At 38.7% G+C, this 18,716-nt stretch overlaps 1 protein-coding gene across 3 annotated transcripts in view; it reads right to left on the bottom strand.

The window, feature by feature from the left end:
- Positions 1-393: 393 nt before the first annotated feature.
- Positions 394-18,716, bottom strand: part of COL4A4 (collagen type IV alpha 4 chain) — a 77,730-nt gene continuing 59,407 nt past the window's right edge. For all 3 annotated transcript variants that reach the window (XM_074833728.1, XM_074833725.1, XM_074833727.1), the window contains 12 exons: positions 18,155-18,262; positions 17,720-17,827; positions 13,695-13,766; positions 12,777-12,905; positions 10,834-10,941; positions 9,796-9,951; positions 9,066-9,164; positions 7,747-7,878; positions 5,536-5,652; positions 4,607-4,795; positions 2,484-2,770; positions 394-1,880 (listed from right to left, as the gene is read on the bottom strand). In XM_074833728.1, the coding sequence (XP_074689829.1) occupies positions 1,617-1,880; positions 2,484-2,770; positions 4,607-4,795; positions 5,536-5,652; positions 7,747-7,878; positions 9,066-9,164; positions 9,796-9,951; positions 10,834-10,941; positions 12,777-12,905; positions 13,695-13,766; positions 17,720-17,827; positions 18,155-18,262 (1,769 nt within the window). In that variant the 3' untranslated portion in view covers positions 394-1,616. The remainder of the gene's footprint in view (positions 1,881-2,483; positions 2,771-4,606; positions 4,796-5,535; positions 5,653-7,746; positions 7,879-9,065; positions 9,165-9,795; positions 9,952-10,833; positions 10,942-12,776; positions 12,906-13,694; positions 13,767-17,719; positions 17,828-18,154; positions 18,263-18,716) is intronic.

The raw sequence follows: 18,716 nt of genomic DNA on the forward strand, positions 1-18,716 counted from the left end.
AAGAGAGGTGGGGATGAGACGTGCCCCAGGAGGGCTCCTGACCCTTTCCCAGGTGAAAGAGCAGGAGCGTTAGCTGACCACCGTGCAAGCACAGCAGATCAGAGGTTTGGCTGGTGCTGTCGGAAGGAAGTTGCACAGTCTGATGCATTTACACTTGAACGGACTTACCCTCTGACTATTTTGCTTTCCTCTGGCTGAGACTGGAATGTCTGTCTGTCCTGCTCTTTAAGTTTGTGTATCCAACTTTTAAATTGGTTGATCAGCCTGTTGTACTCGTGATGGCTTCAGAGGGAGTTTTCTTTGATTTAGGACTCTTGGACATGGATCTTAGTTTCCTTGAAAACCCTTTTGCTGGGGGCATGTCTCTTAGTGAACACAAATTGAAATGAAAAGTGCTGGAAAAAGTATTTTATTTCATTCTAGTAAAACATAGCTTATTTAAGTGGTAAGAGGAGCATTTGTGGCCCTTCTGCACGTGATGAGTTCTCCCTTTGCAATCTGTGTTTTCAGCAGTTTCATCATGATTCAAATATGCATTTAATAGTTCTGGTTTTAAGAGCTGAATGAAGGATATATAAATGTGTTTTAACTTTTTCAAAAGGTGATTAGTGCTTTAGCTTATAAACATTTTAACAATCAATGCTTTAAAAATAAAAAGTATCTCTAGAGCTAGGATTCTGTAAGGATCTTAAAGGTGATGGTTCTTTTTTTTTGGTGGTGTGTTTACAAAAATGAAACAAAATGAGCAAAATCTATTAGCTTCAAGTTTAGACAAATGTCCTAACGCTTCTTGTATTCATCACTCAGATAAATTCACCCATTTTATCACCATGCTACTACTTCTTTTCAATTAATATTAGAAACTGCTTTGTTTCTTCAGCTACTTGAATTGGAGTTTAATAATTTAACTGCTCTTAGAAATTAATTGTGAATATAAATATAGCTTTTTAAGGATTTCTCAGATAATCTGCTGTTAAACAGATTTGCAACTTTTTGTTGCTTATGAAAGCCCAGTTAACAGTTCTTTCGTAGTTTGGGTCAGTGCTGCAATGGTAAAAGACTTTGATCTTAATTTTTTTTTTTTAACAATTACATTTTCCCCTGCCCTCAGAAACAGCATGCACAAGTTTCTTCAGCTTGGGAAATTCAGCTATAGGGATTTAAGACATTTGTATGTTTGCACATCTGTATCTATAAGGATAAATATTTATAACGTGCCCTATAAATGCACATACTCTTCCTGTTGTAAATGCCATTTCTAACAGGAAATCCATTGTCTTGCACAACAGATACAGTTTCCTTGGTATTCTTGACTTGACTCAACCCTCCAAGCTCACCTTGTTACCTGTATATTATGGCAGTGGACTCCACAGTGTGACAGTTTCATTTTTTTTTAATTAAGTTTTTTACACTAGATTTTTACTACCTGTAGATGTGTGTACACAGGTGGATGAGGCTCAACAGATTTTTCATCTTTCAGTCTTATATATTCATTCAAAAAAAAAAACCAGTGCTGCCCACTTTCAAATATATTCAATTATTAAATACTTTTTAAACCTTTAGCATGTTCATCCTTATGCAAGTCTCCCTCTAGCTGTTTATTTTTGTTTTGCTTGTTAGCCATGCTTCAGGCACACCTGGCATCTGCTGATTTTTTTCCTCTGCTCTTGTCCTTCCTTAAGAGTTCCTGACAGGGGGGCTGATGCAAACTGCAATTCGGGCATCACGGTTGTTAGCCAGAAACTGTATTCATTAGCAAAAAACTGACACGTTCCCCGCTGACCCTGGCATTCAATGAATGGTGCTGATCTGAAGTCTTCTAGGCAACTTCCAGGTGACATAAGGGACTGTCCACCACCCTGATCACCAGATCCAGTGTGCTGGGGAAGAACAATGAAAGAACTTGATAACTGTGCATGAAAAATAGGTAAATTACATTAATCTGTCTTTTTCTGACTTTATTTGCTTTTAACTACTATTTCTGGTCATCTTAATTTGGAATAAGCTTCCTTTACTGGAAAAAATATTAATTTGCTCTGTAATGAGTTAATCTCAAAAGTCTAGAGCCAGGTCACTTATTTTTCTGGTATTTATCAAACTGAAGAAAAGAGTAATCCAGGTTGATTCTAAACAATGTTGTTATTTAAACTGCTGGAAATGTAACTAGAGGATGGCATTAAAAAGACCTGGACCTCTAATTCTGAAAAGCATGTCTTTGTACATGAAAATCCCATTGTTTATTAAAGACAAGCAAGCAAAGTTTTTGTAATTTTAAGAAATGTGTAGCTTAAGGCTATGACTTTAGTGTATATAGCTAGTTCTGCAATTGGAACTAACCCTCATTTCTTTTTGCGAATTTTCCTTTTTAATGTTTGCCGGACATGGGATAGTTTACTTTTCAGAGCTAAAAATCACGGAACCTTTAGAACACAAAAGCTGTATGAAGGAAACTTAGATATATGATCATGTGCCCAGACTCTTACCATCAAAAAGGAATATCCTATCCAAAGGCTCCTCCAGTTCACTGGGCAGGGAGGAATTGACTCGTCTTGGCTGTGAACTGCTACCGCTTGGGCTGGGGCCTCACATACAGCACATCTGCTTATATACGGTTGTATTTCTTCCTCAGAGAGTGGTGTCATTGGTAAAGGAGCCGCACTTGACAACCAGTAAGACTTATCATTTCGACTGGCATAGTAACAGACTTGGTTGATATTACAGTAAGCAAATGGCATGGTATTAAACACAGGAAGACAAGATCCTGCCAGACCTGAAAATAATAACAACGATGAAAAATACTCCACTTCTTTCTAGGTAAGTTGAAAATAGTGTTCTGGCCAATGTTGCTGCAAAACTATATATCTTAACAGGAGTTATGCCATTCACGGATCTTAAACTTCCCAGGCTCTTTACCAAAATGACTAGTTATACTGCAAACAGAAACTTTTTTTACCAATAAGTATTTTCCTTTGATCAATAATATTTAATTGTGTCACAATCCAGTGTTTAAACACAATGTAGTTTGTCACCATGGGAAACAGTTATGATAACAAATTTCTTAGCTATGCCAACGCTGAAAAATAAATTAGGCAAGAGGTGGCAGCTGGTTTAAAAGGAGATTAGCTATTTACAAACTCATTAGGAGCAGTGAGAAACCAAATGCCAATGCTGATAAATAGAAAATTTTTGTAAAGTATGACAAGCTGTTGCTACCAGTGCATTAAGCTGAAATCTCAGCAGCTGTTCTGTTGCCTTCCAGAAAGGTTTCACAGACTCTCAAAGAAATAAAAGGATCGAGGGATTTTGCAGAGCCAATCCTGCAAAATTCTCATCAGGCAGACATCAGTGGGAATTAAGAAGTGACTAGTGCATACTTCAGAGGTGAAGTTCTTCTTCAGGAACTGAATTTAGAACAGTTTCATGATGACTTATTTAGTTAACAATAATAATCACTGCATGTATGTTCTGCCTTGAACTTTGTGTGTGATGTATTATTTCTGTAACACCCCAAAACCCTAATGCCTTCTTTAAAGACATGTGATGTTTCTATACAGAAGCCAGTTTTGTTTATTACTGATAATATTCCATTCCAGTACTAATAAAGAATCTGGAGTAGTTGAATAAGGAAAATACCTGCAAAAAGAACACACTGGTCACAGGAAACAAGGACTTTATTTTCCTTGAATCTGATTTTCACTGCTGTTGCAAGGCACTCTGTTACCAACTGGCTCTCCCAACTGTTTGGGGAATGCCAAACGCACTAGTGAAAACATTTCAAAACAACACTGCTGTACTAAAAATATGGGGGTTTTATTGCTCTTTTAAACACTTCTTTTTTTGTCCAGCTTATTGGGTACTTGATCTTTCCTCCTAGGAGACTTCTCTGCCTCTTGTATAACTAGTCCACAGGAATTTAGGAAATTTCTTGTGTGCAAATTGCCACCAATCAGTTCCTCAGGCTGCAAGTCAGGTGGCTTATTTAGACAGCTAATTTTAGTCAGAATTGTAGAAGACATAGAAGAAATGACCCAAGACACCAAAGGTCTTTGGGAGAAATTTGGGTCTGTCTTTTCCAAAAAATATTAGCTTCTGACTCTTAAAAGCACACAATTCTGCTGTAAACATGATGCATAATTTTATTTGTAAAGGTTATTTATGCTATCCAACTGTAACCACCTACCTTAACCAGCTCTTTACCCTAAGCTCTCCCTATAGTAAAAAGAAGCAGATCCTCCAGGGAGTTATTTCAGAGTGGCCAAATGAGATTCCTGATCTAGGAAAATCTCTCCACTGAGTTCAAAGACACCTCATAATGGCTAGCCAGGATAAGTAAAATGAACCACTCATCTCTCCAATGTCTATTCAAAATTACTTAGAGGTAGAAATACTTTTTTCATTCAATTGCATAGCAGCAGAAAGCAATTTTAAATGGGTTGCATAATAGGGCAGCATAACCAAGTTCATTATCAGTGTAAATTAGTTTTTAGTCTGTGGAAAATAAGTAACTGATGATTCTGTAGTGTGCTCCATTTGACTTGTCTTTCATTGTACAGATCACACCATATTAGACCTTAACTGGAGAGCAATTATATACTACAATACATACCGAGATCTTGATTGTGAGCTTTCTCTTGCCCTTCCAGGTACAGCAGGCTATAGCCAGTCCATAATTTTGGCATCCCCTGTGGACAGAGTGGTTCTCTGTCTGACTGACTGTGAAGGACGAGCAAGAATCCACTTGCAGATCTAATATGGGGGCCTGGTGGTCCTGGGATACCAGTCTGGCCAGGTGGACCTTACACATAGGAGAAAAGGTAAAAGACATTCACTTGTATGAACACATAGCTACTGTGAACTTTTTATCTTGTACTATATTTATGTGTTCAGTAAGGGGTTCCTGACTGAATATAATACAACTTCACAGGTTGTCATGGGAAATAAAGACACCAGTAGACTCATTTTATCCTTATGGGAGAGAAATGAACTAGATTGCCACTGAATGCTTGACAGTTGGCTTTTGTATTGTGCCTCTGTCCTGTGCTCTATGGATTAAGAAATGAACTGAGGTGGGAATGATTTCCCAGACTCACTCGCCAGGATGACTCGTCTGGACTGAATTTGAATCCCTGCAGTAACAGTCAATGCCCTTTCCTCACATACGTATTAAACCATTAATTTATTAAACAGCAGTCACAGTTAAAATACATTTTTAATTACTCACAGGCAGTTGCACCGTCAGCCCTGACTCAGAAACACATACTTATTGATATACGGCATTTAAGCATGTGTGGTTAATTGCCTTCCTGGTTAATAATGGATGCTGAGATAAATTTTCTTCAGATAGGTCTTTTTATGTGTAATGAAATCATTCACAAATGTCACTATCAGTGCTTGAACTGAGAGAGAGAAAGAAGTGTCATGGTATCTCAGGCTAGAGGTAGATGTACCCATGTGTGAATTGGAGGAGTAGAGAGAAAACTTGGTCTATAAATCATCTCACTCATCTCTCCCCCAGAAGTCATGTTCCATTCTTACCTTGTGGCCCAGTGTATCCTTGCTCTCCAATAATCCCTTGGTCACCTGGTGGTCCAGGTGCCCCAGGTAAGCCATCTTGGCCTGGCAGGCCACATGACCCTTCTTCACCTTTTCTTCCTAGATAAATACAAAGTGTATGCGCTTTCCCTTCATACGGCTGCATTTAAAGGTTATACATTCTCCAAACACACAGAGCATGCAGAGGGCCAGTCAGCAGAACTGACACCACCAAGAAATGATACTTCAGGACAGAGAGGTACAGAGCGGCTTTCTGCTGGCAATTCTCTTTACAGTTTATCCACCTTGTGGCCACCGTAGCGGCTCAGAGGCACGACTTCAGTAACAGCAATGCTGGTTAAGTCTTTATGTCTTCTCTACAGAACTTGTGTGACTTACAGTTGAAATGAAGGCACTAGCAAACATGATCATGACAAGCCTCTTGCAGAATTGCCATCAGTATCTGTACCATGTAATGAGTTATAACTCATCCTATGGCAGGCCCTCATCTTTTAGGACCCAATTCAGCAAAGTCTTTAAACACGTACTGGACTCCCTGTGAAGTAATGCCTGTATTAGAGTAATTACAGAACAGGGAGGGAACAGCAGAATTAGACAACATCCAGTAGGGAAGGGTAAAGATATTTTTAGGCTTCTGATGGTCTCACCTTTTTAGATTTCCCATATGCACATGCATTTTCATACATTAGCAGATAACAAGGTGTGGCCATGAAGTAAAAGATGTCTCATATGTAGGGCACAGATAGTGATGCTCCTGTTCACTGGCCACTTTAAACATAATCTGAATTGAACGAAGCCACACCTGTCGGGTATTACTGCACTCAGCAGTGTATTTCCTCTTTTGGTAAAAAACAGTTTTCAGATGAGTATGTTTCTCTAGCACCACAGTTGTTTCTCATTAATGGCTTGTGTTTCATTCCTTGCAAATTTTGCTATTTAACCTGCAGATTGAGTAATTCAAGGTTGTCTCACAACACTCAAAATTTCCCCATGTTACTTTTTACTAGATTCATTAAGAAAATCTAAACCAGTCAAAACAATTTAACAGCTTTTGAAGATTGGTTGCCTAGTTATTTTGCCAAGGCTCAAGTACGCTGTCGTTTTAGTAATACGCATTGCTTTTGCCAGTAAAACTTCCAGTTTGCCTTCCAAGCCAGGAGAAAATTGGAATTCTGCTATCTTAATGAAAGGAAAAGCATTACTAAGTGTTTCTTTCATAAAACCAGTGCAAGTATGTATGATTGTATCATCTGGTTTTACAGAAACTGTTTTAATGATGTATATAATGGAAACACAGCAATTCAACCTGAGAAACACCTTTTAGTTGGCCAATCAGTGAAGATTTGTAAAATGACACAGTTCACTGAAAATGACTTGTGTTCACTTTTGTGATGGGAATGACTACTGCAGGGAATCTCCTGGCAGAAAATCACGTTCTTTTTCTCTAGAGACACTGGATGTCCACTGCAGCCACCACAAGAAATTTCAGTTTCCAAAGTAAGAAATATCTAAAACCACATGAGGGATCCCACTATCTAAATTGAAGACACCACATTTAGATACAACCTAAACTGAAGACGCTACACAGACATGCTACGCTCTATTTCTGTGAAGATGGCCACGTTGTTGGAATCATCAGCATCACCTTCACCTTTTTCTTTTTAAGATCTCTTTGGTCAGTTTTCTTTTGTGGTAACTTCTTCATGTTCTAACAGATAAAAAGTGTTATCATAGCCACCCCTCTGACTTCAGTGTCCTTCTAGGACTCTGATTAGCACAGCTTTGTGATTCATTATTGCTAAATTTGAAAGCATGTATATTTTTAACATTCTTCAAATATAACCTGTCTAAACCATAGGAGTAGTCTGAGGCATTGCTTTTTCATTGGTTGGTAAAAAGGAAAAATACCTTTTGAAGAACTCCTTTTTTCAACAGTGCCTGACGTTTTTGCCCTCCCTGGCCTAGGAAAAGGGAATGCAATGCAGGCAGGCTCAAGCAGCCCAGTTCAGCTATATTGATCCATCACCCTCAGCCATTAACCAGCCCAATACATGTTTCTGGAGACTGTTAATAAGTATTTAAGGGGAAGAGACATACTTAAACACAGAGAAGTAACACTGACACTCTGACCCTTTTCAATTTGTTGTCTAAATGGCTAAAATAGACATCCAAGTTTTCAAAACACAAGCTTACCTTGGGGTCCAGGGTGGCCTACTCGTCCTGGTAACCCTACAGAGCCATCGTCTCCTCTTTGCCCTGCTTCCCCAGGAGGCCCTGGGATTGAAGGGCATGAATCATCTGTTTTCCCTGGTTCACCAGGGTCACCTGGAATATGTAATAAGAAAGTAAATTAGAAGATTGCTTAATAGCTCCTATGTGAAAAATCAACATAACTGTTAGTTGGTTTTGGTATTCACGTGTATACTTTAAGTATTTTAAAATCTTGAATTACTGAGTCTCACTGCTTTTAATTTTACTCTTAGTCCTTTAGCACAGCATTTAACAGTATGGCAAGCATGTGTTTGCAAGTGTATGCTAGCTGCTATGTTTCAAATATTTGGTGTACAGTCTTTGTCTTAATGTATCCCAAACGGATTTGTGTTAAAGCCTAAAATGTACCCAACTTCAGTGGAAACACCTTGGCAATGTGAAGATTTATAGCACTTTGCCTATTCTGTGGCTGCAAAACCACCAATAAGCAGACCAAAGAAGCTAATTCACAATATTCATTTAAAATAATTATAATAATAAAAAATAAAGAATGGCCACATTTTATGTATTGAAAGTTACTGGAAGCTATTGGCTATTTGCATTGTGGAACAAAATCAGAACTGGATCAATTTAGTCAGATTAAGAGTTTAGTGTTTGTAGTAATCCAGTGTTAGGATTCGAGCTTTTGTTAAGTTCTTTGTTAGAAAGCATCTTGTGTGACAACCAAAGACCAAAATGAAAATTTGAAACGTGTTTTGCAAATCTAACTGACATCACAGCATGAAACTTCTCAATGGAGCATTATCATGATATTGGTCTGCTTGGAAGTGCTAGCTATTCATGTGAAAAATCTTTTAGAACTACGTTGTTGTAGCAGTATCTTACTATTCCTAGCAGCCAAGCCAAGAATACCTTCTAATAAAAGTGCAATGTATCTATACAGAAGGAAGCCCACAAGAAAAGAACAATAATCAATAGTCATGAACTTACCTATGAAACCTGAAGGATTTGAAAAATGGAAAGCAGATTGCGGCCATTGTGGTGCAGGTGGAAACAAGTTTCAGGCATGTAAATTAGAGTAAAGAATGGAATGAGAACTGAAAGCACTTACATGAAGTGACATTAGAAACAAATACATAGTTCAGAAATTTTTACACAGCTCAAATGAGAAATCAATTAAGTTGTTTTTTTTATGAGATTGTTTAAATAGTCTGTATGCCAGTAAACGTTAGTAAGATTATATATGAATAGTAAGATCATGGATACAATTGAGTGACAGTGAGCAACAGGTTCATAAGTACCTGTGGGACCTTTGGGACCAGGTTTTCCTTGAAAACCTTGGTCTCCTGGTTGTCCTATAGCACCAGGTGGACCCTGTGGGCCATGGATTCCCATAGGACCTGGATAGAAAACAGTTGTACAATTACATGTGGTTGCATTCTGAGAAGGTGAACACATAAATAAGATGAAGTCTGGCTGCTTGAGTAACAAAAAATGCTCGGGACAGCTCAACTCTGTTATCTCCCAGAAAGAAACGCGCATTCTCCTGGTCTTAAACTGAATTAATCGGAAGGGATTGGTGTAGGGAGGAGTTCTCTGAAGTGTGTGGAGGAAACAGAGTACCTAGATCCCTGTTTTCAAACTAAAGAATCTGTTGAAAGCCCAAAGCTATTGATAGGGCAGATGTGGAGTCTGTGTTTGTTCAAACACATCTGCATTTTCCATGGTTTCTCAAGACCCTGTAGAGAGGTCAAGGTTTGCTTTATCTGGCAGACTCAGAAGCTTTACTGTCTCATTCTCAGGTTGGTAGGGGAGTCTTCCAACAAGCTGTTGGAAGCAGTACACATGAATCTGGCTCTACTCTGACCACCTCCTCCAGCCCCGTCTCATCTGTAGGTAACAGGGTGGAGCTATGAAATGTCCAGCCTACCCCTTCTGTCTGGCTCAGTCTCCAACGGCAACCCCCTGTGCACAACTTGCATAGGGCTGGCCGTAAGTGCACATGCTAGTTAAAAACATCTCAGATCATACCTTTTGGGCCTCCTCTGCCTTGATTCCCTGGAAGACCTCTTGCTCCTTGTTGCCCTCGCTGCCCAGGATTGCCTGGTGCCCCTCGAATACCGGTATCACCTGGATCTCCTCGCACAAAGATAGTCTCTCCAGGAGGACCAGGATTCCCAGGCTGACCTATGGTAAAATAACTTTAATCTTAATATATACACAAAGCATAAACATCTAAAAATAGCCATGTTCCATTGGGTTTTTTTACTTTTGTTTTTTTTCCCTGGCATGTAGGACAGCCCTTGTGTGTTTTTGGAAATATTAGTATTAGCCTTTGTCCAAGGCATTGTAATGAAGACAATAGGAATAGCTCCCAAAACTATGTAGATTCTGTGCAAACAAAAGATGGAAAATTAGTGACACTGAGACACTGTTTCTCTCTGTTTATTATAGCGTTGCTTACCCTTCCACTCTCCATCCCCGATTTCCCAATAGGAAGTAAGTCTTTGTACTGGGTAAGAAAGGGTTCAGATACTTAATGTAAGGGGTCAGAACAGCTTGAAGGAGCTCCATTTGAAGACCAGAATCTATAGGAATTGACTGGATCCCTTGGCAACCCCTGCTTCTAACAGAAGTGAGGCCTACATAAATGCTTACAAAAGAGTTGCCAGTTTTAGCTTTCCCAGGGCTGGATTTAGATTGGCAAGCACTTTGTGGGTTTACCAACAACAGCAGGCTTCTGGACAATGTGTGTTATCCTTCTTGCTAGGAAGAGAGGCCGGTAATCTTATTTCTGTTTGCTTCTGTGGAAACTGAGATATGTTGTAGCAGCAGGACTTGTACAGAACTACCCTGTGGGCCAGAAAACTGAATCTGGAGATTGGTATTTTATCCTTGCTCTGGTGATCATTCCAGCGTTCACTTCTCTGTGTATTCACTTGAGGTATTGTTTAGTTTCCTTGTTCTCTATGCGCTTTTATATATTGTTCCACAGACAGCAACACAGTGACTCCTAGTAGCCTCAGGGTCTTTTTACATGATCAAATTTGGTATTTTTGGTTTTAATACCTCTGATGCCATCTAAACCAGGTGGTCCTTGATCACCTGGAGGACCAGGAGAAGCGCTATCAGGAGATCTTCCCATAGGTCCAGTGGGTCCAACAGGTCCTCTTCTGCCTAAGAAATTACATTTTACAAAAAAAAGAAAAAGAAATCTGAGGTTTTTCTAGATTACAGAAATAACTTACTGACTAAAAGAATGCTGACATATGAAGTCATGGATGAAATATGGGCTCTCACTTGTATACTGGACATATGAGTGACTAGACTAACAAAGACATCTTGTAGAAATGAAAATATTTGTTATCTTTTAAAAATTTTTATTTCTTTCCATAAAATCTACTTAAACTATAGAATGCATCATCACACATTGACATATTGCCACAAATCGTCATCTTCTTCTGAATTCTAACAATGGGAGAAATGGTAAAAATGTAAGATGAATGGGGACTATGAAATCATTCTGCCTGGGACAGGTAAGTATTCACAGATTGTTCCACGTGAAAGTGAGTTCAGCCATTTCTTAAAAAACCTCAGTGAACAAGATGAATTTACTAGCCTTAAATGTATTTTTTTCCCTAATTTGTAATCTTGATTTTTGCAAAGTAAAACATTAGTGCCCTTGAATGTGAAAGTCAGGAAAAGTTACAGGTTACCATCCTCTGCATAACATTTCTGAAGAGTCACAGCTTGTTAGCATATGTGTTGCACTCCGTTGCCTTCTCTTTTCTACAAAACCCCAAATCTAGTTTTCTCAGTCTTGTTTTCAACCCCGTCCTTCCATTTCCTCTCTACTGAGTTCTCCCTAATTTGTCAAAGCTGGACACAGTATACCATAGGAGGCCTTGCCCATCCCATGTCAAGCAGTCTTAATACATCTTAGAATTAAACTTTTGTCTTTTTTCCTCAACAGCACCATTCTGTTGACTCCCCCAGTTCATGAACTAGTAACTGAATTGAGAAAAATGACTGTGTCTTCATCTTAGAATAATTCACCTCACCAGAATTCACCTCTGCTATTTTTCTTCTGTGTGTTATGTGATGCTGTGGCAAAGTTTGGTAGAACAAAGTTAATGTCACTTCTAATCACAGAATTGCTGAGGCTTGAATGGGCCCTGGGAGACTTCCTAGTCCAACCCTCTCCTCAAAGCAGGGTGAGCTAGAGCAGGTTGCCTAGGATTCTGTCCAGCTGGGTTTTGAGTTATCTCCAAGGACGGACACTTCATAACTTCTCTGGGCAACCTGTTCCCATATTCAATTATCCTCACAGGAAAACCAAAACTATTCCTTATATATAAGTAGAATTTCCTGTATGTCAGTTTGTGCCCACTGCCTCTTACCCTGTCACTGGATACCACTATGAAGAATCTGTCTCCATGTCCTTCCCATCAGATACTTATACACACTCATAAAATCCTCCCTGAGCCTTCTCTTCTGGAGGCTGAGCAGTTCTCCCTCAGCCTCTTCTCATATGATGCTCCAATCTCTTAACCTTCTTAGTGGCCCTTCCTCAAACACTTGCTTTTTCCTATTTCTGTGTGATTCCTGTATCACCAAGGCTCTTAAAATATCATAGAAATCTTGTGAAACAGTTCCATCTTGCATTTATAGCAGAATAGTTGATTTACTGCATTTCTGTGACTACCAGATCTCCTGCACTATTTTTCTTCAGGAATTTCTTCCTAAGAGGCAACTCTACCTAGCAGTTCCCTGAGTCTGTCCAAGTCCATCATTTTCTATTCTCATTCTTTCCTCTCCTGTAACATAATAAACAAGAAATACTGGGGTGTCCGTACCTACTCAGGAAACACTAGCATGTTACAGCAACAGAGATGTTTTTAGGGAGGGAATCTTCTGGGTATGTACTGATGTTCATACTAACCAGGGGAAGAGCGTGTATGAGCTTCATTTCAACTCTGCAGGGCACCAGTAGGGAGAAAACCCTTTCTTACCTGGGAATCCTGGGAATCCCCTTTCTCCAGGGGGACCTGGAATAGAAATACCAGGCCATCCAGGTTCACCTCTGTCTCCTTTTGGTCCCAGTTCTCCTGAGTATCCTGGGGGCCCTGTTTCACTTTGACCTGTATAGGAAAACAATTACGTACATAAAGCTTATAGTGAGTACAAATACAGATGTGCAGAATAGAAATACCAGCTGCAGATGTTCCTCCTTGCAAGGGTTGCCTAGTACTATTTTTCTGGTTCTCTCTTGGAAGCTGGATAGAGTTTTGTTGAATCTGGCCCTAATTCATCTCTTTCAAAGAAAGTAATCTCTTTGCTTTAATGCTCTTCTTCAGGGGTTATTTTATATGGTGTCATTATTGTCTGTAACTTGAAATGTAAACTGAATGCATGGTCCTAAATTCAATTTTCTATCAGCATAGAGTTGTAATCTCTAGATAGATGCTGACCACTGTTTTTTAATACTGCTTCAAAAGCACCTTTTGGAAGTTGCAAATAGATCGGCATGAGTGAAATCCAGGTTCCTCTTAAATTTGTGGCACACTGCCCATAGACTTTAATGGGGCTGGGATTTCATGTCTCCTTTTAATTTGTTAGTTTTATCTTTTACTTATAAAAAAACCTGGAGACTTGGCTCTCCTTTGAATCATCTGCACTGAACATTTTCGTTTTATAAACAGTCTTAAGGGTTCCAACAAAACTATATGAGTAATGGAAGTTTAAGTTTTCCCCCCAAATAACTGCAGGTGTGTCATTAGGCATACTTTAGATACTGTTTGAAACTTTAGTCTGAGTCTTAATGATATCTTCTGGGCAAGGCAAATATCAAAATAATGTTCATCATTCCTTGCACATTCAGTCATTTATGAGAAGATTTTCTGTTCCACATAGCTATTTTCCTTCTTTACCTGGAGCTCCTGTAGAACCTTTTTGACCTTTCAGTCCATCCAAGCCATCCAGTCCGGGCAGTCCAGGAAGACCTGAGAGGTATTACAGGCATGACTGGGTGCCACAATAATCCTTCACAGTCACAATTAAAAATGATGCTGTTTTTTTCCTGACAACACATTCTGGATCAAGACAGGGTATTTGCTGAATTTGATTCTTATTGGCAACTGAAGGCGAGATCACATTGCACCTGAGTGCAGTCTTTTTGGAAAGGAAAATGTGAAAAATCTGAAAATAGTAATCATAATACAGTTTCACATCAAAGCAATCAGAAAATACACCTTTTAATCCTTTAGGTGTTTCTACTCTGCATCTAGCAGCAGGAAGCTCAATATGGGCTAATTTACTCTATAGTGAACCTCCTGTCTGTGACTAGACTACTACTGCTACATGTGATTAACTAGTCCAAAGTTAGCTGTGTTATCACACGACCAGGTGACTGGGATGCAGACACTACATAAAATAACTGTAAAGCTGTAACTTCTTTACAGCTTCTGTTCCAAATGTAAGTGTGATTTAACCTAGTTGCACTAGAAAAAAGATAAATTTTCACCTGTCTTTTCCCTGGTCCTGCAGATTTCACACAGAAAACTATGCTTTTTTGCATCACACTATTACAAAATTTCTTTAAACTTGAACAGCACAAAGTCTTTCAAGACAACAAATCTGTAACTGAGACCTATGCTGACATCTGACAGTATCGAGCAGCTTTGTCACTAGTGATGTTCACTAGATGACCAGATCACAGGCTGTGTTCATGGTAGTTAGATATAATTTTTCTTTATAATCTGTGCTTTTTTGAAAATTGCTAAAACACAATAAGTAAAAACATAGGTAGCATTTTTTAATCCTTTTTTTTTTTAATTGAACTAATCTGAGATTGTGTTTGCTGTTTGCAGTGGAAGGTAAAAATATCTCCATGTCATTAGCATTTTATAGTTTCCTAAGTTGTATAGATGTAGTATCAAATATGAAGACGTACACTTATTAAACGCAAATGGCAGCCTATCATCTGGTGATAGAAACAGATTTGGCAAAACTGATGGGTCATTTGGTAACAGGTTTCAAAGAGGTTTCAGACTTGGGATGGTTCTTGCTCCAGAGGAGGACAGATAGAGTGGACACTGATCAGCAAGAACAATACTGCCAGTGCCTATTCCTCTCTCTCTTTCCCACCTCTGCTGCTTATCTCTGTCCAGTTTCTCTCCCCACCAGTTCCTCTCCCTGCCATGTAGGATTCCCAGTCCAGTTGCAGTGGTTTTTTTTCACAAGTCTGAATTATCTTTCTGTCTGTCTCATTTTCCTTGTCTAGCTACTTCCTGGAGTAGATGTAGGTTCTCATTTCAGTTCCTGTGCTTGATCCCAGCGTGTCCTGCAGCACACAAAACTGCTGTATAGCCAGAGCATGGATCATGTGAGAATTTATTGCTCTATTTAAGCACATATGAATGGATTCATTTTTTTAAAGTTTATAAGCTGGTTAAATTTGGCAGGGACAAATTGCTGTAGGAACAGCAACACAAATGCCCTTCATCAACTGCTTCACCTGCCAAATTTAAAGGTTCCTCGTTCAAAGATGGGTCATCTGAGAAAGGAAAAATAGAAGGGCACTAGAGTTCTCTAACAGACACACCAAAAATAATAACCCCATAGCTTTGTTCTCAGAAACTGTTGAAGTATTTTAGTTAAAATTTAACAAAGGAATGAAAAGAAAGGGGGCAAAAAAAGGCAAAAAACCCAGCCTGTAGCAAACACCGGTCTGGAAAAATTTTAAATCTAGAAGATTGTTTGAAAACCCGCAGGACATTGATAATGTATTCTCTATGTAATCCCCTTTATAACATGGGATACTAGTAATCCAACCTGTAATATCTTCTATGCCCTTAATTAACTGCTCTTTAACTTTTCATGACATTCTAAGTTTCGGTCTTGCTTTCTGTAGCCTGCTTGTGCTTTGGGCATGTTCCCATTTTCAAATTTATGTAAGAGTTGCATGCCAATTTGGGGAATTTAACAGTGGTATTTTAAAATTATTGTGAACTCCTAACTATTTTTGGCACCCAGGTCACCATTTAAAACTTTTTTGATCTTGAGCTCATTCAGTCAAGATTGATGGCTTGGTTTACTTGCTTTCCAGGGAATTTCTGACACATTTGCCAACAATCCATTATAATATCAGCCCTTGTAATTCTAGATTTTTGGATTGCTGTAGTCCCATATTTCTAGGTACAGCTGAATTGGCTGACCTATGTATGAACCACTGTTTCTGTATTTTACAGCCCAATTCAGCTTCTACTCACACAAGTAATTCTGCTGATGTTCTTAATATTAGTTGCTTCATCAAGGATTACTCACACAAGTAAGTCTTGCCAGACTAAGCCCTTAACTAGTAAAACTATCTCTGTAATAAAGAAAATGTGTTTATGCTTTGCTAGATGCTGTTTAATTTTTTTAATCTAAAAGTTCTTCAGGCACAAGACATTTAATGTAAATGAGAAGCAATTAGATTAACAAGGCTGTGTACTTAACTATGAACAGCCAATTAACCATTTCACTTCTAAAGCTAGCAACAGTATTTATTGAAAATAGCATTAAGATCTATATTCTCCAATTGGAATACAAATTCCATTCAGTTTTCATTACTGGCTATAATTTCAAAGGTGTTAACTTTCTTTTCAACTATGCTGGAAATATTTAGAATCCTAAGGCTTAGCAGGCAACTTGGTCTCTAATGAATTGCCATTTGGAACTGAACTTTTCCCTCTGCAGCACATGTGTTAATTTGTTATGTTTTCCATGCAGGACTTGGGATAACTTCTGCACAATATAGCAAAGAAGTGTCTTACCACTTATGACAAGAAGGAAAGAGTGCATCTGCTACTAAGAAGTTTTCAGCAGAAGAATGCTCTTTTTTTTTGTGACCCCTCTCAATTTAGACATCCCTGTCACTGCAGATCTCTGTTACAGCAAATATTGTTTGCAACAATGAAATGTTCTCTTGCAGATCATGCACCAGCAAGGAATCTGTCATGGCAGTTTAAATCAGCACCACTTATTTACTGCAAGTAATCATAAATGGTTTTCATTTTTCACTTAAATTTTCAGTAGTTTATAAGAAACCTTCTCAATATTTCCTTAGGCTGAATTTGAAAAAGTGAGTCTATTGTCCTCTCTAACCATTTATCGTAGCCTCAGGTGTTACTTTACTGTGATTTCTATATGAGTCACTAATATTATCCTTCCTGTCCAGGAACTGGTTATGAAGCACACTATAACAGGGTGAGGATACAAAGTACATAGTTGATTACCCTTCTTTATGAAGTATTAATGTAACATAATTTCAGTGTATCATTCTGAGTATAGCAGAAGTTAATAATGTTCTCCAACAAAAACAACTGTATAGATGAACTGTTGTTCAATCTAAACATAACAATCATTGTGAGAAGTGTAAGTTAGAATTTGGAGGTAACATTTCTGTGTTCAATCTACCAAAAATCAGTTTTAGGAGAAAACAAAAAACCAACAAAACCAACAACAAAAACCAACCCAAGTTACCTTATCACAATTTGTTAAAACAAATTTGTAAGACAAAACTGTCCATAGCAGTCTGCTGGTTTTGTAGAGTAACAGTGGCACTCCATGGTGAAAAGGTAGAACACAGCATAACTGAAGCGAAAGTGAAACATCTGAATTACTGCAAAGTCCTTTTTCTTTCCTTAACTTCTGCTATCAGTTACATCAGCTGAGCCAGAATCTGTTTCTGCCTTCTTCCTCAATAAATTTTAGATTGTAGCCCAGTTTTCTGAGGTAGCATTTATGTTACTTTTCAAAGGTGATGGGAACTGGCTTAATTCTTCTAGTAGTTTAAGAGAACACAGAATCAAAGTCATGCTCACAGGTAGGCCTTTTCTGTTTTCACTACCAAAAGGGTATTTATGTCTGGTGCTGTCACGTTACCAGAAGAATTGCACTGTATACCATTTACCTTTCCTGCCTTGGGATCCAGCTAACCCTTGCAATCCTGGAGGTCCCAAAATTCCATGTCTTCCTTTTTCTCCAGGTTCTCCTGGCAATCCCTGAGAACCTGTAGCTCCTGAGAGTGGGGAAAAAAAAAAAAAATCTGAATATGCAAATCTATTAAACTGTGTTTTTTTTTTTCATGCTATGCAGCACACTGTATGAAGCAGAGGTACCTGAAAGTGTATGGGAATGTATGAAGAGTTGATGGTTCTTGTTCTCTGAGACTCAGAGCAGACTATTGCTGCTGTCTATAGGTACTGAAATGGCTTTCAATACACGCCTTTATACGATCTCTGATTTCTCTAGCCTCCTCCACAGAGGTGCCTCCTCAGCTGCATTTTCATGTTCCATATCTCTTTTGAGCTGTTACATAGCACTATTTTTTAAACTTTGGCTTTACCTGGAAATCCAGGTATTCCTGGGTACCCAGGGTCACCCTTGGATCCTGGTCTTCCAGGTTGCCCTTGGATACCTGGTGAACCCTTCTCTCCTGGGAATCCACAGAGCCCTTAAAGAAAAAAAAAAAAAAAAATCTAGCACTTACTTGTTTAAAGCTGCCCATTCTTCGTATCATGGTAAGTAAGTTTAAAATACAAAAGTTCAGTAACGGGTTTCTGGACTAGAAAAAGAATTTTATTCAAATCCTTCAGATCCTTGCATCTATTTATTAGCAAAGAATTATACTGATCTCTCTGGCGATACCTGGAAGAACAGAAATGGCTAGCGAGATACAGCCAAGCCAGGTTTTATTCTGGTAAGTATTGAAAAGTTCATCGGTGCTGTACTAGACAAACAGCAGACTCTACCTCTTATGTTTGTGCTAGCCATGTTGCACATTTTGATGCCTCTCCAATCCCTGTGTTTATAACTATAGAAAATACCGCTCAATGTGCACAGAAAGCAGAGCTCCCTCTCCACTAACAAAACTTAGAGAAAATTAGTTCTTAAGTCCAATTTTTTCT

This window comes from Strix aluco, chromosome 9 (assembly GCF_031877795.1).
Source record: "Strix aluco isolate bStrAlu1 chromosome 9, bStrAlu1.hap1, whole genome shotgun sequence".
Taxonomy (NCBI): Eukaryota; Metazoa; Chordata; class Aves; order Strigiformes; family Strigidae; genus Strix; species Strix aluco.